The sequence below is a fragment of the Chelonia mydas genome, chromosome 27 (genome assembly GCF_015237465.2).
Source record: "Chelonia mydas isolate rCheMyd1 chromosome 27, rCheMyd1.pri.v2, whole genome shotgun sequence".
Classification (NCBI taxonomy): domain Eukaryota; kingdom Metazoa; phylum Chordata; order Testudines; family Cheloniidae; genus Chelonia; species Chelonia mydas.
In genome coordinates this window covers 14,916,527-14,937,764 of record NC_057860.1, presented here as the reverse complement: position 1 = coordinate 14,937,764, position 21,238 = coordinate 14,916,527, and the positions used below count along the sequence as shown (strand labels likewise).

Here is a 21,238-nt window from a genome sequence, read left to right as displayed (position 1 = left end):
AGCCCTGGCCCAGACAAGGCCTCTGAAACCTGAGCCCAAACCCCAAGCCCAGGGGCAGGCTGTCAGCAGCGCCCTGGGCCCAGTGATTGGATTGCAGACCTGCTGGCATGCCGCTGGGATCACCTGCACAGAAACCCAATTAGCAAGTGGCAGGTGCAGGCCCATGGAGGGATTGGAGCTTAATCAGTCTGAGAATCTGCCCCTGGGACTCAACCCCATCCCACTGGGCACTGCAGCCACGCAGCCCCAGCCCAGGGCCCGGGGCCCCTGCGATCAGCAGCACCTCCACTGTGCCACCCTTTGTATTCATCAGAACACGCCCGGCCAGGGAGACAGACCAGGGGCACGGGCCATTCGCCTGGACACGGATGCGCTGGGATGCAGAGACCCCAGCAAGGGGCGCATAATTCAGTCAGTCAGGGCCGCTGCCCCAGCCCTCTCTTGCCCGGGGTTAAAGCCATTTGGGACACAACCCACCCGTGGCAGCACCTCGGGTGAGCCGCACAGGGGCAAAGCCCGGGTAAAGGGTATAGTGCCAGTTCCCCACGGAGCACGGGGGTGGGTTTGACTGTTCCACGGCTGGCTGCTGCCAGGGCCAGAACCCAGGCGCCCCCCACGCTGTTATACACCCACGGCCCGGGGAGTTTCCCTGTGCGGCTGTGAAGTGGACAGGAAGCTGGGATCGCACTGGATTCCGCAGCCCCTCCCTGTTCCCATGACAGTTTCCATTTCCTGTTTGCCTGGCTAAGCTCAGTGCACTGACGTCACGGTTACTTAACTTCCCAGAAGCTGGGGAAGGAGGCTGCTGAGAAGCGATAAAGGCCCAAGGCGGAAGTGAGGCTGGTGGGTGAAGAAATGTTCAGAACAAGACTTCATTCCAAATTTTATTGAGGTCACATTAAAAACAGAACATTTAAAAACAGAACAGGACACTGGGTCTAGGAACATTTGATATTGCAACAGACACATAGATCAGGACAATGGACCTTTGGTCTTTGTGGCATCAACATTAAATAGAAACAAAAAAGGATTAAAAAAATAATTTATCCCCAGGGTGTGTGGGTTAAATAGACATAAATAGAGCAAGGGATCTGGGTGGCGTCCAGCCAAAAATCTGGACAGAATGAAACGAAGACAGAGTCTTCGGCTGAGCTCAGAGGGGTGTCCCATTCCGGCAGGAGATGCTGGTCCTGAGGCGTCATCACATGCAGCGGGCTGCCTGCAAACACTTCTGGGGATGCACGGCCGTCTGCGGGCCGTACATCTTCTCCGCCCACCTCTCAAAGGCCGTCACCATCTGCTTCACCACCTCGTTGAAGAACAGGTTGGCCAAGTGGGAATGCAGCATGGACTTGAACTCAAAGGAGACCTGGCAAGGAAACACAGATCTTAGCGGGGGCTGCCCAGGGATCTCCGGCCAGGCAATTAACCGTACTCCTGAGAACCAGGGCAGGAGTTGCCATGCTTTGCCCAGCCAGCGGCTGCACGTAATCAGCACAAAGATGCAGCAGATTGCAGCTGCCCTCGACTTCCTGCAGAGGGGCCGCCTGCCAGAGCAGCAGGCTGCAGCATCACTGGGGTGGCCCGTCTAAAGCATGCGCTAGCCACACACGGCGACCCCCCGTGAAGGAAGGAATGCTCTGTGCAGGGCCAAGCCTGCCTCTTCCACCCCCAGCCCGGCCTGCCTCGAGGATTGGCACAGACAGGAATACTCACATAGAAGTCTAACGTGCAGGTGTCCGGCTGCCCCGGCAGCCCTGGGCTAAACCTCCACAGCGTCTCCAGGTGGCTGAAGATGCGGCTGTCGCTGCATACAGCCTGCAGGAGGAAAGGTGGCTCGGTCAGCTTCCTCCGACAAGGCTCTCAGCTGAGCAGGATACATTTCAACCCACCCACACCCAGGAGCCAGGGCCACCCAGCCAGGGCCACATGAACGAGTCTGTGAATGCGGAACGGGGTTACACCCGCTGGGCAGTAACATGCGAGCCCCCATCCGTAGAGAGGCTGGGGCTGGCAGCTCGCTTGGGCAGAGCTTCCTCATCTGGCACCTGTCCCAAGCACTGACTTATTAGTGGGACGTCAGCATATCCTCAGCCCTGATCTGCCTGGACATGGACCCACGCAGCTCAGAGCCAGATACAAGGCTGGGGCTCCTCGGAGCCCAGCTGCTGCCTCAGCATGAGGGGTGGGGGTGTTGGGGGCTGCATCTCATACACAGAAGCGTGATGAGAATGGGGCAGTCGGGGGGTCACAGCCACAAGAACACGAGGCCTGGGAACCACAGCAACCTCTTCCAAGACCAGTCTCTGAATTTAGGTGCCCCGGCTTGACATGCCTGGGGCCATTTATCAGAAGTGTCGAGCACCTGTAGCGAGTTGAGAGTGCTCAGCACCTCCCAGCTAAGCCCAGGGTGTCTGGCCCTGGGCATCCCCACAAACCCCGGTTCCCTGGTGGCCCCTTACCCGGATCTGGTGCTGGGGAGTCAGGGAGATTTCAGAGACGTAGCGCTCCACGACGGGCGCGAAGCCGACCTCCAGCTCTGCCCGCGTGAGCCCTTTGCGGCAGGACAGGATCTTGGAGCGGTTGCACCACGGCACGAAGAGCTGGTAGCTCTCCACGTTGGCCACCACGTTGTACATCTGCTCCATCGAGTAGCTGGAAGAGAGGGGAGACGAGCCACCTGTCAGCAGGTGCCGGGGGGGGTGACATTTCACAGAGTAACGTGCAGAGCACCTGGCGAGGGGGTCGTCAGGCTGGGAACTCAGCCACTGGCCTGCACCCTACCCCCTTCCCTGGGCAACAGGCCCCTGCCACTGCCCGCCAGAGACAAGTCCCACTACCAGCCCCTTGGGCCAAGCCCCCCTTGGGGCGCTGGGGCTCACACGCTGAACACACACCGGCCCGACGGGAGCGACTCACCCCAGCACTCGCGCTTCCGCGTACTCCATCCGCTTGGCGCCCAGCGGGGCTGCCAGGTTCAGGAAGGTCCGTGCCGGGGGCTGCGGCACCCACGCCGGGGCGACGGGCGGCCGCTTGGGGGCCTGCGGTGTGGCCAGGATCCCACAGGAACTTAAATACCTGAAACGCAGAAGGCCGGGTACGGGGGGGGGTGAGCGTCCGTGCACATCCCGGGGGCAGGGCAGCCTCCCTGGTGTGGAGACAACCCCGGACAGCTCAGCCCCGGGGAATCGCCGCCACAGCCCCCCCCAGCGCAGGGACCCCCACCCCCAGGCCCCCCCCCAGCGCAGGACTGGGCCCCCCCCCCAGCGCAGGACTGGGGCTCTTCTGGCGCCGGCTGGGGGGCAGGACACCAGGGGACGGTCCCGGGGGTCCCACGTGGGGCGTCCGCTCCGAGGGGTCGGGCAGGGGCCGCCCCGTCCCCGGGGCCCGGGACCAGGCGGCGGCTCCTGGCGGCCCCGCCGGTGGACCCGGGAAGCCGGCAGCCCGGCCCGGCCCTTACCGAGTCCCGTCCCCGGGGCGCGGGCGGCCCCCAGCTCCCCGCAGCGCCCGCAGGAGCGCGGCTCCCCTGCAGCCGCTCCCGGCCATGGCTCTCGGCTCGTCTGGCCGCGCCGCGCCGGCCGGCCCCGGCCCCCGAGGGGTGGGTCCGCCCCGGCCCCAGTGACGGGGGGGGACTCGCACGGGGCGGGGCCGCGGCAGGGACAGCCCCGAGTCGGGCGCCCTGGGGCCGGGGGAGTCCGGGGCAGAGGGGCCGGGGCAAGGGGGGCCCTGGGCAGCTGTATGGGGGGCAGGTCTCAGGATGGGTGTACGGGGGGTGGGGGTCTGGGGCTGAGAGAAGCTGTATGGGGGGAGCAGGGTGGGGGGAAGGTCCCAGGATGGGTGTAAGGGGGGGGAGGGTCTGAGGCCCAGGGAAGCTGTATGGGGGGGGCAGGTCTCAGGATGGGTGTACGGGGGGGAGGGTCTGGGGCCCAGTGAAGCTGTATGGGGAGCAGGGTGGGGGGTAGGTCTCAGGATGGGTGTACAGGGCGTCTGGAGCCCAGGGAAGCTGTATGGGGGAGCAGGGCGGGGGGTAGGTGTCAGGATGGGTGTGTGGGGTCAGGGTCTGGGGCCCAGGGAAGCTGTATGGGGGAGCAGGGGGGGGGCAGGTCTCAGGATGGTTGTACAGGGGGGAGGGTCTGGGATCCAGTGAAGCTGTATGGGGGAGCAGGGTGGGGGGCAGGTCTCAGGATGGGTGTGTGGGGTGGGGGTCTGGGGCCCAGGGAAGCTGTATGGGGGAGCAGGGTGGGGGGTAGGTGTCAGGATGGGTGTGTGGGGTGAGGGTCTGGGGCCCAGGGAAGCTGTATGGGGAGCAGGGTCGGTGGCAGGTCTCAGGATGGGTGTATGGGGTCAGGGTCTGGGGCCCAGGGAAGCTGTATGGGGGGTCTGGGTCCCAGTGAAGCTATATGGGGGAGCAGGGTGGGTGGCAGGTCTCAGGATGGGTGTGTGGGGTGGGGGTCTGGGGCCCAGGGAAGCTGTATGGGGGAGCAGGGTGGGGGGCAGATCTCAGGATGGTTGTATGGGGGGGTCTGGACTTAGGACAAGTTATGGGCTCACTGAGGCAAGAAGTGGGGACACTCTCCCTTTTCCTGGTGCTGCCTGGGTCCAGCCCTAGGCCAGAGATGGAACTGTGTCATGGGTGCGAGTCCTGTGTTCGCTGAGTGGGGGTGGGGGGTTAGTGTGTGAATACAGGGGGCGAATTAGAGAGGAAGCTGCCTGCAAACACCAGGGCTCGTTTTAGGGCTGCAGCGAGACTGGACCCAGGGAACATTTCCCACCCCAGCTCTCGTCCCGGGGGCAGGAATGAGACACGCAATTGCTGTCTTTACGGCCCTGGAACCCAGAGGCCTAGGCAGAACTCCAAGCTGACCTCCAGGGGCGCAGAGCTGGCCCCAGCCCCGGCTGGTTTTTCCCCACTAAACCCTGCGCGAGGGTTGGTTTCGTAACAGACACTTTACAACCTGGCTTCCGTTGCAGATGACTCACACTCCACCTATGTAGGCCAGTCCAAGGGAGCGGGGATTGCGGACAAACAGCCTGGCCAGACCTCCCGGCCCAGTGTCCTTGACTTCTCCCTCCGTGACGTAGCTGCAGCAGACTCGGGCCTGGGGAAGGAGAGAGCCTGCTCGCTGCAGTCTGACAGTGAAATTCCAGCTGAGGTTTTCATGAGGCGTCTCCACAGGCTCCAAGGGCAGGAATCTCTCCAGGGAAGAGCAGCAGCAGCACCGGGAGACGATCTGAAACCCTCCACTGCTGCCACTCTGCAGCCAGCATCAGGGAATCCATGTTCTCCTTGGCTGGAGACAGAAGGGACAGGCCCCGGCTGGGCCTGCTGGCTGCGCCGGGCTGAAGCTCAGTATCACTCAGCTCTGCTTCCCCTCTGGGCGTCTTGTAAATCACCAAGAGCTCAGGGACAGTAGGTGGGATGTTTCCTTCACTGACCCCTTGGTGATGGACCCACCCTATCCTCAGAGATGCAGCTTCTGTGACCAGAACACAGCTTGGGGGGGGGGAGAGTAATAGGTTTGCTGGAGGAGAAACAGCCTGATCTACTGTAGGGCTGAAAAGAGTGTGAAGAGCGAGCCTGCTCCCGCCCAGTAAGGAGCAGTCAGGGAAAGTTTGACCAGTTATACCAGTATAGCTAAACCAAGAGTTGTTCCAGCGTAACTCCCCATGGACCCTCACAGTCCACTATCCAAGTGACTTTTTCAGGTTAACTTAAAACCCTTCCTAAATGTCATAAGCAACACTGAAAAAAGGCACTGGTACACTGGACTCGAGTGGCCACAAGGATAGGGCATGGTGTTACTATACGGTTACAACTATGGATACCAAGCAGGAAGGGGCTGCCAGTGCTTTGGAGGACAGGATTAAAATTCAAAATGATCTGGACAAACTGGAGAAAGGGCCCGGAAGTAAATGGGATGAAATTCAATAAGGACAAACGCAAAGTTCTCCACTTAGGAAGGAACAATCAGTTGCACACACAGAAAAAGGGAAATGACTGCCTAGGAAGGAGTCCTGCGGAAAGGGATCTGCGGGTCATAGTGGATCACAAGCTAAATATGAGTCAACAGTGTAACGCTGTTGGAAAAAAGCAAACATCATTCTGGGATGTATTAGCAGGAGTGTTGTAAGCAAGACACAAGAAGTAATTCTTCTGCTCTACTCTGCGCTGATTAGGCCTCAGCTGGAGTATTGTGTCCAGTTCTGGGCGCCACATTTCAGGAAAGAGGTGGGCAAAGTGGAGAAAGTCCAGAGAAGAGCAACAAAAATGATCAAAGGTTTAGAAAACATGACCTATGAGGGAAGACTGAAAAAATGGGGTTTGTTTAGTCTGGAGAAGAGAAGACAGAGGGACATGATAACAGTTTTCAAGTACATAAAAGGTTGTTACAAGGAGGAGGGAGAAGAATTGTTCTTCTTTATCTCTGAGGGTAGGACAACAAGCAATGGGCTTAAATTGCAGCAAGGGCGGTTTAGGTTGGACATTAGGAAAAACTTCCTGTCAGGGTGGTGAAGCACTGGGATAAATGGCCTAGGGAGGTTGTGGAATCTTTTATCATTGGGGATTTTTAAGAGCAGGTTGGACAAACACCTGTCAGGGATGGTCTAGATAATACTTAGTCCTGCCCTGAGTGCAGGGGACTGGACTAGAGACCTCTCGAGGTCCCTTCCAGTTCCATGATCCCTTTAAATTCACACCTTGGCTTAAACCAGTATAACTTTCCTTCCCATGTAGACAAACCCTCAGACGCTGAAGGGAGTGGGGGCACTTCTTCCCTCTATTGCTCTTTGGCCAGAGGAATTGTATCTACTCTGCGAGTGACCTACAAGTGGAGGGGGGGGGGGGAGGATGGGCAGCTCTTCTGGGTTCTGCCTGGGCGATGGAATGTTTGCCCCCATACCAAGGAACACACAAGGGAGGATTAGAGGTGCTGCTTCTTACGTGGCATCTTGATTATTTGCACCCATTGCAGCCCATTCTGAACGACCCCCTGCTACTCTCTTGGGGGATGAATGGTCCTTTTGATCCACCCAGGAGACCTCTTCATCCATCCAAGATCTTTTTCTGCCTTGTGTTCTTCTGCCATCAGCTTTGCCTTCCGGTGCCCATAAACATGCATCACCCGCTGGACCTATTAACACGTGCCTTGCACTAGAGGTGTTAGGGGGAGTAAAATGATTCTCAAATCATTAGCACCAGCAAGAGTGGCATGTAATTTAGGGCCCTCTGCTCAGTGGGGCAGTGCTGATCACCGGGTGAATGAGCAGCTCCCTCCGCTGGCCACCTGGCACAACTGCAAGGTCTATTTTTTAAAGTTATTTAAGCGCCTCGGTTACTGATAGCCACAGACAGCAGCCGGAGCCGGATCCTGCACGCTGCTTTGGTGCTGTCCGTTGGGTGTAATCAGCACTCTACTGCTAGGCACAGAAGGGCAGGTCCTGGGAGACTTTGGCTGGACTAATGCAGGATTCAGAGCTGGCTGGTTAGGGCACCGTACAGACTCGCCCCTCAAGCGCCAAGTTGAGCGCCCAAGCCATATCCAGGGCTGAGAGAGAGCCGTGAGTACACGCTGGGCATGACACTGAACACAAACTCAGCCCCTGCAGATTCCAGCCCACTGGCAAAGCTCCTGCTGCAAGGACTGGTGATGGCAGCACCACATCCGAGGGGCTCCTACATCAGCCCTTCCTCACTGCACCCAGGATCCAGGGAGGAGCGGAGGGGCATGGCTGCTTTGCGGCACTAGTGTTGTGCGATTTGGATCCATTTCCCTGCTGCTCAAGAGCTCTGCATGGGGGTTTTGTATCATCCCCAGAACAGCCTTAAGCCAACTTCAGCTCAGGCTCCGACAGCACGAGGCTGGCCCTGGCAGTGCTCAGAGAACGGGGAAAAGCCCTCCGGGGTCCCCTAGTTCAACAGGCCTCCGGTCTGGTGCTGGCCCAGGGCTCAGCACCTGTGGGCACAGCTGTCCCGGACACTGGTGCAGGAGCCTGCACTGCACGGAGTGACAGCTGAGGGCTAGTGAAGCTCCCATCGCAAGCCAACAGGACTCCCCCACCCGGCGGGAAGAGCGGCTTTACCTTAGACCAGCGGCACAAACGCAGCCGGCCTGGGGACAGGCCCTTGGGCTCGAGGCGAACAGAAGAAAGAGGCCTGGCAGAACAATTACCACACGGAGACAGACTGCGCAAACCGGACCTTTAACTGGCACATGCCTGCAGGGTACACAGTACGCCCAGGTCTGGCAACCCATACCACGGCGGCCCATCCACTGAGACGGGGGGACAATCCAACAATACTGATCATACAAGGGGGGTGACTGCGCTCATGTCACCACTCCACACAGTGTAACCCAAAGATGATTAGGGTGGCAAACGAAGCTGGGCCTCCCCCTGGGACGTGCTGTGTGGCAGTGTTCTCTGGCTCCTCTGAGACTGCAGCCTCAGAGGGCGCAGGGGACATCGGTCACATCAGGCAAGTGCTGCTGGTGCCTTCCTGGCTTGTGCCCATGCTGCCCCTCACTGCCCTTTGTTCCCGCAGCAGGGTACTGCCTCTTGGTCAGGGCCTTTGGCTACAGTAAAGCAGGATGTCTCTGCCCCCAGCCCCTTCCCCTCGACACCAGATGAGCCATTTTAACCACCCAGCTGAGACCTGAACTGTGCCCTGCTGACTGACGACGTGGGATGCTAGAACACGGTGTGAGATACACAGCGGGGTCAAGCGCGCAGGCACTCAGCCCCGGCAGCAGGACCCAGCAGTGCTGTGATTCCCAGTCTGGCTGTGCATGAAGATGAGACGGGAGTGATAGGAAAAACCACCAGGTCCCAAGACTCTAGTCTCGGCCGATGCGCTGCTGCAGGAGGGCCCAGGCCTTCTCCACCTGCCAGAACAAACATGGGACAGCAAGTCAGGGTCAGCAGCAAAAGAGGGCACCAAATGCAGCTGTGCCAGGGCAGAGATGGGCACAGCCTACTAGGGCACTGGTGCAGGGACAGGCGTGAACTCCACTTACAGCGCAGTATGCACAAAGGCCCAGAACCTTTCACTCCTTTCAGGCTGTTTAGGACTCCTAACCCACCTGTGGGGCGGCTCTGCCAGGGGTGGCTGCAGCACAGACAGGATTTGGGGGGTCTCACTGGCCACTCCACTAACCCCTGATTCCGCTGAGCTAATGCTGCAATTGGGTATCTACCAGAATGAGCTGCTTTTCAAGGAGACGACCCTCACCCCGGGAAGGAAAGAGACCCAGCAGCCATAGCTCCTCCATGGGGAGAGGGACACGGAAGATCCCTAGCTCCTTATCTGAGCCCGCTGTAGGGACTAGATACTCCTTAAGCCCCATTTACACTAGAGCAGAACAACGCTCTCACCCGATCTGATCATAATAGGGCGAGCCGTGGGAACGCAGCTTGTCCAAGGCTCTAGGGTAGCATAGGCAGGACTCTTATCTAACCACATGGTATCTAGCTCCTCGGCTGAAGCTGCAGTGTAGGTAGGGTTTGCATCTCTGCCACAGGGATGGACCCCAGCGACTCCCCTCCATCCCTGCTGCCCTGTCCTAGGCAAGACAGCAAGCACTCCTGGATCCCCAGCCGGGCAGACCCTGGGCTCTCACCTGTTTCTGGGTTGCCTCCGGCTCCCAGAGGGTGTACAGCACGACATGGGACTGCTTCACCCTCTGGCTGCTGTTCAGCTGGCTCTGCAGCCGGTTCCGAGCAGCCTCTTCACTCAGCCCATCTCTGGCCATGATGCGGCGCAGGGCCTGAAAAGACCAAGCGGGGACGTTCACTTCCACGCGGGCACATGAGGAGCCAATCACTAACAGCAAACGGCTGGGGGAGGGAGTCGCCTACCTCCTTCTCCGGGACGCTGGCCATCCACACCTCATGGACCATGTCCGTCCAGCCAGCCTCCAGCAGCACCGCAGCATCCAGCACGCACACCGCTTTACCTGTGGAACAAGGCCCTTCCCCGTGAGTGCCTGGGAACCACAAGCACGCACAGTTCCCTGGGGCTGTTTATACGAGCCAATCCAAGCAAGCCTGAAATGGCACGAGTTCCTGCAAATTGGCAGCGCAGACACCTTACCGCGGAGCAAGAGAACCCCGTGCAGAAGAGAAAGCAGCAGGCCCCAGACTGTTTCCTGCCTAGCATGTGCACACAGGCTGGGCCGGGCCACAGGAGCGTCTCCAGGAAAATGCCTGTCAGGCTAGCAATGCTCCAGGGGCGTTCCATTTCCCCAGGAAGCTAGAGGAATTCTCGCCTGGGGAAAACACATGCAACACCCTCACTGCTGAGATATGGTATTACAAATGCACCCATGGCCTTCTCTGGAAAGGGAGGGCGGCAGAGTATCCAACCATTTAATGCAAAGGCTCCCATCCAAGTCTGGCAGCAGTTTGGCCCCCAGCACTTACCCAACTGCAGGGAGCAAAGGCTCCGAGATGCAGTGGACGAGCTCCCAGTAAAGCACAGAAAGGTTTGAGCTGGGAAAACCTAACAGCTCGAGGCTGATCAGGAAACAGATGCAGCTGCAGGCTGGGGCTTAGGACAGCAGGTACCCAGGGTCTCTGGACTGTACGGTGGTAATAGGATGATGTGTCCCAGTCCCCTTTGGGTTCAGAGGGGAAGATCACGCTCACCCTGCACTGCCGCTTCATTCAGCTGCCTCTTTGTCATCTCAGCGATCACAGGCCACACGATGTCTGTGAGACACTTTAACTGCTCCTAGCAAGGGCACATGGCTGGACTTCAGTTACTTGCTTTCAAATATGATCAAGTGACAGATTTCCTGGGTAACCCAGCAAGGGGAGTCGCCCACAAGCATCCCTATTGCCCCCTCCCCCCAGGGCCCCACGTTTCCAGCTGCCTAGGTTAGCCCCCAATGGAAGGTGGTGATGCTGCACTAGGAAGCAAGGTGCTCTCCTCCTCTTTCCTGCCCTGCAGGGAACAGATTCTCTGAGCTGCTCCATCAGCAGTAGCCTGATCCCAGTCACTGCAAGAGCTCAGCTGAGAGGAGCTTTGCAAGGATCTATCACGATGTAACAGAGGAAGCTGGGGAAGTGGGAGTCGCAGTCCAGGCCTCAGCAGAAAGGTGTCCACACAGGGCTCTGACTCAGACAAGCCAAGGAGCGACGAGGTCATGGAGACTGAACTCCCCTTCCACACCTCAGCTGCAGCTCAAAACCCAGGGTGGCTAATCTCCCACTGTTGGTCTGGCTAGTGAAAGGGGGAGCACAGGAGCGGACCAGTGGTCCATTCCCATCACCGTGTTGGCTAACTCTGCTCAGGGAAACCCCAGGACACAGAGGGCCAATCAGCCTGGGCCACATCTACACCAGCGCTCAGACCAACACTGGGAGATGTTGCCCTGGAAGTGGGTCTCCCCAAGTAGGTGGCTTGTGCTTGTGCTGCGGAGGGGATCCAGGTCTCCAGCGCCGCCAACACCTTCACACTAGAGAAAAAACAGCCTGTGGGAGCCGAGGGAGGGAGCAGCAGAAGCACAGAGCGGAAGACACCAAAGCCTTGGCAGCAGCGGGGACAGGAGAGGGGAAATATTGACACTGAGCTGGGCGGGTTTTACCTGGTTTCCAAACACTTTGGCCCCAAGGATTTTCCTGTTAATTGTCCCATCTTCATTCAGAATGTCTGGAAGACAAAGAGAAAGAGGAAAAAAAGACTCAGAGCTGCAGCACCGGGGAAGCAGGGGCTGCTGAATGGTGTCTCTGCCTGGCATTCCCTTAAAGGGCACTGCAAACCCTGGGCGTCTTTAAAGTGTAGAGAGGGCAGGAAAGGCCTTTTCCCTTCACCTTGAGAACATTAGGAATGTCAAGTTCAGCCTTCCCTGCTCGAGCTGGAGAGCTTGTCGGCAGGCACAGCTACGGAGTGGGAGGTCTCTCGCTTTACCGGAAGTGTCCTTTCTCCCTATGTATGCTTCATTAGGCAGCGGAATTCAACAGCAGTTAAAAACAGCTCAATGATCTCCCTAAGAATCTCTCCCCCGCCTCCACTGCTCAGCTGCCACATAACACGTCACCAGGCACCACCGAGACCTGAATTTCTTATGGAAAAGACAACAGATTTTTGGACAACCGTACAGGCCCGTCTCTAAGTCCCTTTCTCCTCACCTTCAGGTCACTCTTAAAGCAGCAGGTGGCCAACATGCTCATGGCACAGCATAGCTCTCATCTTTAATACAGAGGCAAGGCCTAAAAATGCTACAGACCAATATGCTAGGTTTCATTTTAAACGAAGCACATTCTGCTTGGCTCAAACTAGATCAGTGGTTCTCAACCATGAGTACACATACCCTGGGGGTACGCCGAGGTCTTCCGGGAGATCCATCAACTCACCTAGAGCCTAGTTTTACAACAGGCTACATAAAAAGCACTAGTGAGGTCAGTACAAACTAAAATTTCATAGGCAATGATTTGTTTATACTGCTCTGTATACTATACACTGACATGTAAGTAAAATATTTAAATTCCAATGGATTTATTTTACAATTATATGGTAAAAATGAGGAAGTCAGCCATGTGTCAGTAATAGCGTGCTGTGACGCTCCTGCATTTGTATGTCTGATTTTGTGAGTTTTTAAGTGAGGGGAAACTATGGGGTCCACAAGACGAATCAGACTCTTGAAAGGGGTGCAGGAGTCTAGAAAGGTTGAGAGCCGCTGAGCTGGAGCACTGTATGCTGGGACCTCTGTACTAAGGATGAGGGCACCTGCAGCTGGCACCATTTTCTGCCAGTCACCGGCAGCCTTTGTGCTCCCACAACTCTGCTTGCAACACAGTCCTTAGATCACCGAAGCTTGGGTGCCCTTGTCCTACAGGGTCCCTACCAAGCAGTTTAGGCTTCCAAACCAACCTATTACCAAAAGAGCTCTCTGCCAGGAGCATCCTCTGGATCCCAAAGAGCTGTTTGTTTGGTTCTGAGACACCACCTAGGGACGAGTCAGCCAACAGACAAACTCTAGGTGGCCTGGTGTTTTCCTGCTTCAGTGGCAGCGATTACCCAGTACAGGGAAGCACAAGTCAGCGAGCACCCTGGGCCCAGGGCAAATAACCATGGGTGCTGTTTACAGCCAAAGAGGTCAGTGGATAAGAAAACCAGCTCCAGCACTTCACTTTCAGACATTAGCTCTCCACATCCGCCTTAGCTGGGGAAGTACAGGGTACGCTGACTGCTCCCAAACCAAAGGAGGGAGAGATCTGGAACTCAGATGTGTTCCCATTACCCTTGCTGCCCCGGCGTTCTATGCAGAATTTGCTGGCTGTACCTTTTCCGAACTCCTCCACCACCTGCTCATATGCAGGGCCACCGGGGGCATAGGCTTCGTGGCCAAGTTTGTCAACATCGATGCGGAAAGCTCCCAGGTGTTCCAAGTGTCTGGCAATGGAACTTTTCCCACTTCCAGTTCCCCCAGTCAGACCGATCACATAGGGGCGAGAAGGCCGGGCTGGGTCTTTCTACGCAAAGAAGAGTTACGGCATCAGAAGATTCCAAAGCTACTCAGCGCTGGTGGGGGCAGGAAGGGTTGGGGAGAAGAGGCCCTGATCGTGACTCCCCACGAGCTCTGAGGATGGATGTGAAAGCTGATGCAAGCTGACAGCTCCTCCCTGGGACCGTGAGTAGAGACATGGTCTGGTCTTGGTATGTTCCGTGGATGCCCCTGAAAGGGAGACCCCGGCACACCCCAATGTCCACCACACCAGGCTGCCACACCTCCTCCAAAACCCGCTCAGCATCCAGCTGCACTTCTCCCTGTGTTTAGTTACAGTCACAGGATCCAAACTAAGCCCGGGAATGTCACCGTCAACCTCCTTCTGGGATCAGGTCAGTCCAGGAGGATGCAGTTACAGGGCCCTTTCCCCCAGAACTCATTCAGGCAGGCAGCTGGGCCGAGTTCTTTTGGACAGTGCCAGCTGACTCCAGCAACGGGCCCTGTCCAGGCCCTCTGCTCGGCGCCCCCTTGTGTTGTCTCTATGTCCCTACTCTCATCGCTGTCCTTGTTATTTGACCCAGGACATGCAGTTGAGCTCTGTTGTCTTTGTGTCACCCCTCTCCTGGGGGGAGCCATTGTTGTTTCTGGTCCCCACTCACTGGAGGTCAAGTAGACCAGCGTCTCTCCCCAGGGCTAGAAGCCACACAAAACCCTACAAGCCAGAGGTCGCTTGGCAAACGGACTGGAGTCACTGTTGCAGAGCCTCCAAGTTACTGTGCCATCCTACCTGGGGTGGCTGCAGCAGTGTTCCGAGCAGCCTCTGCCGGATGCTGGAGGAGCTGATCTTTTCCTCTTCATTCTCTCCATGCCTGGGATTTTTAACCAGCAGGATCTCATGGAGGGCCAGTTCGGAGAGCCCCTGCAAACAGAACGTGCAGCACAGCGCGGTCAGAGGGTGGAGAGCCACCAGCAGCCCTTCAGTTAGACCAGCCCCCAAGCAGAGTCACAGTGAAGGCAACGTCTTCACACCAAGCTCTGGAAGCCCTCTGCAATCAGCCGGGATGTGGGCAGTTCTGCAAGGAGGCTGGAGGTTGCTGCCTCTCACCGATTAGTCCCCACCTGCCTGCGACTGGGCAGTGCTACAGGCCACTGCTGGGCAAGGACTGGGATGACAGAAGGGGACTCTGGAGTCAGGCGTGAAAGCAGCAGCCAGAGAAGGGGAGGGTCTCTAGGAATCAGGAGCCACTTTCCACCTACAGGACACAGCTCCCCTACTATCCTTTGGGCCAGGCCAACCAGTAACTGCCTGGGCCCAGGAGAGAGCTCCCCTGGGGCAGGCTATTCCAGAATCGTCCATTCAGGGGATTCATGCACTGGGCACCAGCTGCTGTTGGAGACAGAAATGCCCAGCTGGGCCCAGGTCCCATCTGACGGGGCTGGCAGTTCCTATACATGACAGTGGACAGAGAAGGGGAGCCTCAACGGGGACTGCTGAGCTCCCAGGTGCATCACTGGAGTGCTCTTGCTCAACCAGTGAGAAGAGATGACTGGAGGAAAGGGTCCCCCTTGGGTAGCTTCCCGCACTGCTCCCGAGGGGGTATGGCTGGAGGGGCAGGGCTTTACACCTCATGGCATGAGCCACAGATTGGGGGAGGTTTCTGCAGAAGGCCAGCCCCAGTGAAGAGGTACAGCCACATCCTCCCCCAGACTGGGGCTGTCCCAGCTACACCCCTTAAGGGGCAGGGTCCCCGCCATGGAGGGGCCATCTCTGTGGAGCTCAGAGGAGAACAGAACACAATAAACTGTTTGGTCCCATCTATCCCTTGCACTCTTCGCTCACAGCTATCTGAGTTTTCACTCTTTTCCTCTGGAACAGCTGCACCCTCCCTTCGCAACGCAGTCAGGAAGGACAGCCAGCTCATGAGGGGCATTGGCAGAGTTGAGTTGCGGGGGGGGTGGGGGAGGGGGGAGGAAGCCCAGGCCTGGAACAGCAGGGGGAGTGCAGATCAGGACTACTATTCACAGGAACTGTCAAACTGGGGCGCTTGTACAGCACCTGCTGCCCATGCCTGGCTTTGTCGAGAACTCCCAGGCCCTCACTTTCAATGCCACCAGATTTCGCCACACAAGTAAGGAATGAATAGCAGGAGGGGGTGTATTCCACTAGGTCAGCTTTAAAGGCATTACATTTTCAAGTCTCTTCTTGTTCACGGCCACCCCTCCCTTGCGGGTCTCCTCACTGACTACTATACACTCCAGGTCAGGGTCCGTTATCGATGGGCCATAGGGGTCTACCAGAGGCACAATGTCATAACGCAAAGAGGGCTTCACGTCCACCAGGAACTCACAGAGCTTCTCCGCTCGTTGCTCATATGGTTGGATCAGCTCCTTCAGCATCTTATCTGGAAGGGACAAGAAACAGGGAGGAAGCAACAGTGTACAGCTCCCTGCACCCAGAGCTAGCAGCAAATAGTGACAGTTAAAGGAGGGGCCAACAGAGGCTTTAGCAATCTCTAGAATGACCTGAGCCCTCACTTCTCTAGTGCCCGAAGGACATTGCGCTCCCCAGGTTTCTGTGCATTGGAGAAAGGAGCCACTCTGGCAAGATGCTGCTGCTGCAGTTCCTTTGGTTTGCTATCAGAGGAGCATCATCTCTGCACAAACCAGCAGTGAGCACAGACAAGTGACTCAGCCTTATGTTGCTTGGCAGGGAATATTTAACTCCGAGGGCAGCACATCCATCATAAAAACACAGACAGCAAAACACGCTCAAGGGACACGAGCAAGATATCAATCACTATGACAACCCTCCCCCACAAGTGATGGCCCTGGGACGTTCAGACATCTCATCTTTTCATCAGGGATGCCGTTCCACCTTGGCTCAGGCAGTGGGAGTAGTCTGGTGAGTCTCACTTATCAGCTTTGGCCAGTTTCCAGTTCTCAGGCACAAACCCAGGGCTACTGCTTGGGCTCGCAGTACTGCCAGGGAAGGGTTAGCAATACAAACCACCAAACACTGCTAATCCTATTAGAAGGTTTACAAAATCTCTTCATAAAAGCCACCAAGCCTAACTGCTGGGCCTAAATGACTCTCCTGTCTCGTTAATAAATGATGCTTCTAAATTACCACTGTGCCCACATGGTTCAAATGCGCTTTACATCTCCTCTGATGTGAAACCTACTCTCCCCTTTCATCCTCTCACGTGGTCTCCCCTTTCCCACAATTTACACACTCCACCTTTAAAGAAACTAGATGCTTGGACAGCACACCCATTTCAGAGTCCATGAAGGCTGGTCCTAAGCTGGCCCAAGGGAAATGCTACAGAGTGATACAAACGGCTCCCTTCCCTGCCATCGGGAGCAAAAGGACTGGAGCAGTGACGGCCCAAGGAGAACAAGCATAACTGGGGTTTTGCTTCCTGGTTTGGAAATAGGGTTCTCACTCACTCTCCAGAAGATCCTTGTCAGAGAGACCAACCAAAAGCCGGTTTTCAGCCAGCAGGCAGCATGCACTCAGAAGGATCTTGTGAGCATTATGGAGTCTGTCGAAAGTGCCCCCTACAACGACATCACTGTAACTCTGCAGGGCCCCGCCATCCACGTCTGGCTCCCACGGGGGCGGCTCGCTCTCATCCATCATGGGCTCATACTCTGGGTACAGCAGCACAGAGATGAGATTGGGCCTGCAGCTGTAAGAGCTGGTGGCATAACGCTCCAGGCGCTGCTTCACCGGGTTGTACTGGCCCCCATCACTGGTCTGGAAGTCGGTCAGGATCACCTCGGGCGGGTGAGAGAGGTTCTGCACGGAGGAAAGCGACTGTGGCGTCAGGCTCTGGTTGCGGATGTTCGTCAGCAGGACCCGCACGTCGAGGTGGCTGTGGGTGTCAGCATCCACATACAGCTTGTTGATGAGGCTATAGACCTCGGGTGTGGCTGGCACGTACGTGGACCTGGGCTGGGAAGAGCCTGTCAAGCTGAGGCCCGGCTGTAGGTGAATGTAGAGCGTGTCCTCCACGATCCGGGAGGCCGAGGCCAGGATGGGCACAAGGCGCAGAGACAGGGCAGAGAGCGGGGCGGTGAGCACCAGCAGGCCGGAGCGGAAGACAGACATGGCACCTGGAACAGACACGCAGGAGCAAGGGGGCGGTTACGCGGGTGACAGCAAAGCATGAGCTCTAGTGACCTGGTCTCTGAGCGTCACTAACCCCCAGCCTCACCACCCAGAACCCACTGCGCCCAGCCCCCCTGCCCCCGCCTCACTGCCCCCGTCCCCCCCACCCTCTGTCACTCTGCTCCCAGCCCCCCTGCCACTCTGCCCCCAGCCCCCGCCACTCTGCCTCCAGCCCCACTGCCCCCGTCCCCCCCACCCTCTGCCACTCTGCTCCCAGCCCCCCGCCCCCCCACTCTCTGCCACTCTGCTTCCAGCCCCCCTGCCCCCGCCACTCTGCCCCCGCCCCCCCACCCTCTGCCACTCTGCTTCCAGCCCCCCTGCCCCCGCCACTCTGCCCCCCGCCCCCCCACCCTCTGTCACTCTGCTCCCAGCTCCCCTGCCCCCGCCCCCCCACCCTCTGCCACTCTGCTTCCAGCCCCCCTGCCCCCGCCACTCTGCCCCCCGCCCCCCCACCCTCTGTCACTCTGCTCCCAGCCCCCCTGCCACTCTGCCCCCAGCCCCCGCCACTCTGCCCCCGTCCCCCCCACCCTCTGCCACTCTGCTCCCAGCCCCCCGCCCCCCCACTCTCTGCCACTCTGCTCCCAGCCCCCCTGCCCCCGCCACTCTGCCCCCGCCCCCCCACCCTCTGCCACTCTGCTCCCAGCCCCCCGCCCCCCCACTCTCTGTCACTCTGCTTCCAGCCCCCCTGCCCCCGCCACTCTGCCCCCCGCCCCCCCACCCTCTGTCACTCTGCTCCCATCCCCCCTGCCCCCACCACTCTGCTCCCAGCCCCCCGCCTCACTGCCCCTGCCCCCCCACCCTCTGTCACTCTGCTCCCATCCCCCCTGCCCCCACCACTCTGCTCCCAGCCCCCCGCCTCACTGCCCCTGCCCCCCCACCCTCTGCCACTCTGCCCCCAGCCCCCGCCACTCTGCCCCCGCCCCAACCGGCCCGGCCCGGGGGGGCGGCTCAGGCCCCGCTCGGGGTGACCAGCCCGTAGGGGGGCGGCAGGCGGGGAGGCCGCGGGGGATGCTGGGAAACGCGCCCCCCAGCGGGGACAGGGCGCGGGGGGCGGGGCCGCGCTCACTCACCGAGCGGCCGGGCCAGGGTCCGCCTCTCGCCGCCGCCCCGCGCCTGACCCGGAAGCGCTACCCCCGCCCGCCGGAAGTGTGTCGTCGCCATTTTTAAAATATCCGTTTACAATAACAATTTTATCGACCTTCCGGGCGACCTCTGACCCCCCCGGCTCTCGCGAGAGGGGCCCGACTTCCGGGGGGGCATGGAGGCGGGCTCACGAGGGAGAGGTGGGGCGGGGTTCCTGCAGGGGGCGGGGCTAAGGGGAGAAGTGGGGCGGGGCTCCTGCAGGGGGCAGGGCTAAGGGGAGAGGTGGGGCGGGGCTCCTGCAGGGGGCGGGGCTAAGGGGAGAGGTGGGGCGGGGCTCCTGCGGGGGGGGCTAAGGGGAGAGGTGGGGCGGGGCTCCTGCAGGGGGCGGGGCTAAGGGGAGAGGTGGGGAGGGGCTCCTGCAGGGGGCGGGGCTAAGGGGAGAGGTGGGGAGGGGCTCCTGCGGGGGGGGCTAAGGGGAGAGGTGGGGAGGGGTTGCTGCAGGGGGGGGCTAAGAGGAGAAGTGGGGCGGGGCTCCTGCAGGGGGCAGGGCTAAGGGGAGAGGTGGGGAGGGGCTCCTGCAGGGGGAGGGGTAAGGGGAGAGGTGGGGCGGGGCTCCTGCAGGGGGCGGGGCTCCTGCAGGGGGGGGCTAAGAGGAGAAGTGGGGCGGGGCTCCTGCAGGGGGAGGGGTAAGGGGAGAGGTGGGGAGGGGTTCCTGCAGGGGGCAGGGCTAAGGGGAGAGGTGGGGCGGGGCTCCTGCAGGGGGCGGGGCTAAGGGGAGAGGTGGGGAGGGGTTCCTGCAGTGACCCCTCACCCCACTTATTTTAAGATGGACTGAGCTGTATTAAAACTGATAACAGCAGGGAGGGTTTTAAACATGGGATTGAAGCAAATGCTAGTTGCCTTGTGTAGGCGAGAGCAGCAGAAATGTACCCTGGGGAGGACAACCCATGCTGTGCTGTGGGAAGTCGGGGCTCCCTACAATGTCCCTTAAAATAAAACTTTGTCCCTTATGTTTCATGTGATATTTCCATCCAACAAAGGTGTCACCCTACCTGGAGGGGGAGGCGCTAATGGTGGAAGTTAAGGGTCGGGCTCTTGACAGGGCAAGTGGTGGGGGAAAAGGGTGTCAAGATGCCCCCCATGTCACGAAGCATCACCAGGACTACCCTGCCAAGTGGGATGGGAGTCCTGGGACCCATTTAGGGATCTGAGGGCCTTACAGACCCTGGGCTGGGAGCTGGCGGTTGGGGCCAGTGGTCCCTGCTGATCCACTGCAGCTCACTGTTAAGGGAAAAAAACAATTAGCCCTTGCTCTCACCCCTCTAGGTGCTTGATTCGACTCTAGGATCCCACAGAGTTCTAGATTCAGAGTCCAATCTACACGGGCATCTTTTATTGGTGTACAGAAATACAGCTCGAGCTGGGTGCCTCCGGAGAGGGACCCCGCCCCGCAGAAATTGCAAGCAATTATACCCTCTACGGTTGGTAACACCGCCCTCGCCCATGTCCAAAGTCCTATCCCCTAATTTGAGTAGGGGTCTCTGCTCTTTCCCACTGGACAGTTCTGTTGCTGAGTGGACAGTCCATTGTCGGGTGCTGGATTTGCTCCGGGAGACAGTCAGTCCTACTTCTTGCATTTTTTCTTATCTCCAGTGATAACGGGCAGTCTCAGCTGGTTTTGAAGCTGCTTCTTCAGCATTCCTCTCAGGTCAGCTTGACCTCAGCCTAAGGCTTCAACTACTTAAATCACTTATGCTAAGTTATAAGAACAAACTTATTGAACATGCATATAAAATAGCATATAAGCCCTTTTTTATAACACTCACCAACCTGCTTGTGCTTGGCTCAGACCGATCACAACTCACTGGAAACCCAGAAGGTGACACGGAGACTCTCAGCCACCTCTGTGACAATGGAAGAGCCGCCTTTCAGAGATCCACCCTCTAGCCACGGAAAAAGAGAGGAGGTCTTGAGCCCTGCTCTGGAACCCCAGTTTGCTTGGGAACCCATCCAACAGACCAGAAATAAACACCCTCTACAACAAAGGAACCCTAAACCCACCCCAAGAGTCTGACCCCTGTTCTTCCCCCATTAAACGTGATTTTTTAGCCATTTAGATGTCACAGCATCGATGGTAACCTAGAGGCTCACCTGTTTCATTGCTTCTGGAGCCAAACTCATTGCACAAACCAGGGGCTCCTTGCATTCCTCCATTCCCCCCCACACGCGCCTTCTGTGTCACCCTCCTCTCTTCAGGGACCCCCTGCAATTTCTCCCCACCCACTTCCTCATGCCAGGGACTCTGGGTGCCCTCCCTTCCCCCATTGCCCCTCTGACACATGGAAGGGGCTCTTCATGCCTCCCTGCTCCCATGCCCCTCATACCAGGGTTCCCTTTCCCACATGCCAGGGATGCTGTTGTGCACCCCCATTCCTCCCACTATTCTTATTTCTTTTCTTTCTGCTCTGCTGACCAGATGCCAGGGGCTCCATGACCCCCCCTCCCCATTTCTCCCCTTTTGCTTTTTCCAGTTTTT

General features: G+C 58.4%; 2 protein-coding genes across 5 annotated transcripts; both read right to left on the bottom strand.

Annotated features, from left to right (window-relative positions):
• Window positions 1–871: 871 nt before the first annotated feature.
• LOC102942725 (coenzyme Q-binding protein COQ10 homolog B, mitochondrial) lies at window positions 872–3,636 on the bottom strand. The gene is made up of 5 exons (XM_037887155.2): window positions 3,461–3,636; window positions 2,920–3,078; window positions 2,463–2,655; window positions 1,717–1,818; window positions 872–1,369 (listed from the first exon to the last, which is right to left on the bottom strand). The coding sequence occupies exons 1-5, from the start codon at window positions 3,544–3,546 to the stop codon at window positions 1,202–1,204; spliced, it is 708 nt and encodes a 235-aa protein (XP_037743083.1). The 5' UTR covers window positions 3,547–3,636; the 3' UTR covers window positions 872–1,201.
• A 4,550-nt stretch (window positions 3,637–8,186) lies between these two features.
• Window positions 8,187–18,906, bottom strand: COASY (Coenzyme A synthase). Of its 4 annotated transcripts, XM_037886989.2 has the most exons (10): window positions 18,690–18,906; window positions 16,896–17,564; window positions 15,636–15,850; window positions 14,236–14,367; window positions 13,284–13,473; window positions 11,586–11,650; window positions 10,645–10,729; window positions 9,856–9,953; window positions 9,618–9,764; window positions 8,187–8,882 (listed from the first exon to the last, which is right to left on the bottom strand). In XM_037886989.2, exons 1-10 carry the CDS (start codon window positions 18,778–18,780, stop codon window positions 8,835–8,837), a joined length of 1,740 nt encoding a protein of 579 aa, XP_037742917.1. In that variant the 5' UTR covers window positions 18,781–18,906; the 3' UTR covers window positions 8,187–8,834. The 4 variants fall into 4 exon arrangements, 1 of the variants encoding a protein (XP_037742917.1); XR_005223509.2 differs by lacking the exon at window positions 10,645–10,729 and having other exon boundaries at window positions 18,690–18,828; XR_005223511.2 differs by lacking the exons at window positions 8,187–8,882; window positions 9,618–9,764; window positions 10,645–10,729 and adding an exon at window positions 11,812–11,935 and having other exon boundaries at window positions 18,690–18,828.
• Window positions 18,907–21,238: the final 2,332 nt, after the last annotated feature.

Bases quoted from the DNA above. Each gene is read 5' to 3' on its own strand.
- LOC102942725 (XM_037887155.2), bottom strand. From the start codon at position 3,546: ATGGCCGGGAGCGGCTGCAGGGGAGCCGCGCTCCTGCGGGCGCTGCGG. The intron at 2,656-2,919 runs GTGAGTCGCTCC...CCTCTCTTCCAG, and splicing joins GCGGAAGCGCGAGTGCTGGG to CTACTCGATGGAGCAGATGT. The intron at 1,819-2,462 runs GTAAGGGGCCAC...TTCCTCCTGCAG, and splicing joins CTCCCCAGCACCAGATCCGG to GCTGTATGCAGCGACAGCCG.
- COASY (XM_037886989.2), bottom strand. From the start codon at position 18,780: ATGGCGACGACACACTTCCGGCGGGCGGGGGTAGCGCTTCCGGGTCAG. The intron at 15,851-16,895 runs GTGAGTGAGAAC...TGTCCCTTCCAG, and splicing joins TGACAAGGATCTTCTGGAGA to ATAAGATGCTGAAGGAGCTG. The intron at 8,883-9,617 runs GTGAGAGCCCAG...TTGTTCTGGCAG, and splicing joins CGGAGGCAACCCAGAAACAG to GTGGAGAAGGCCTGGGCCCT.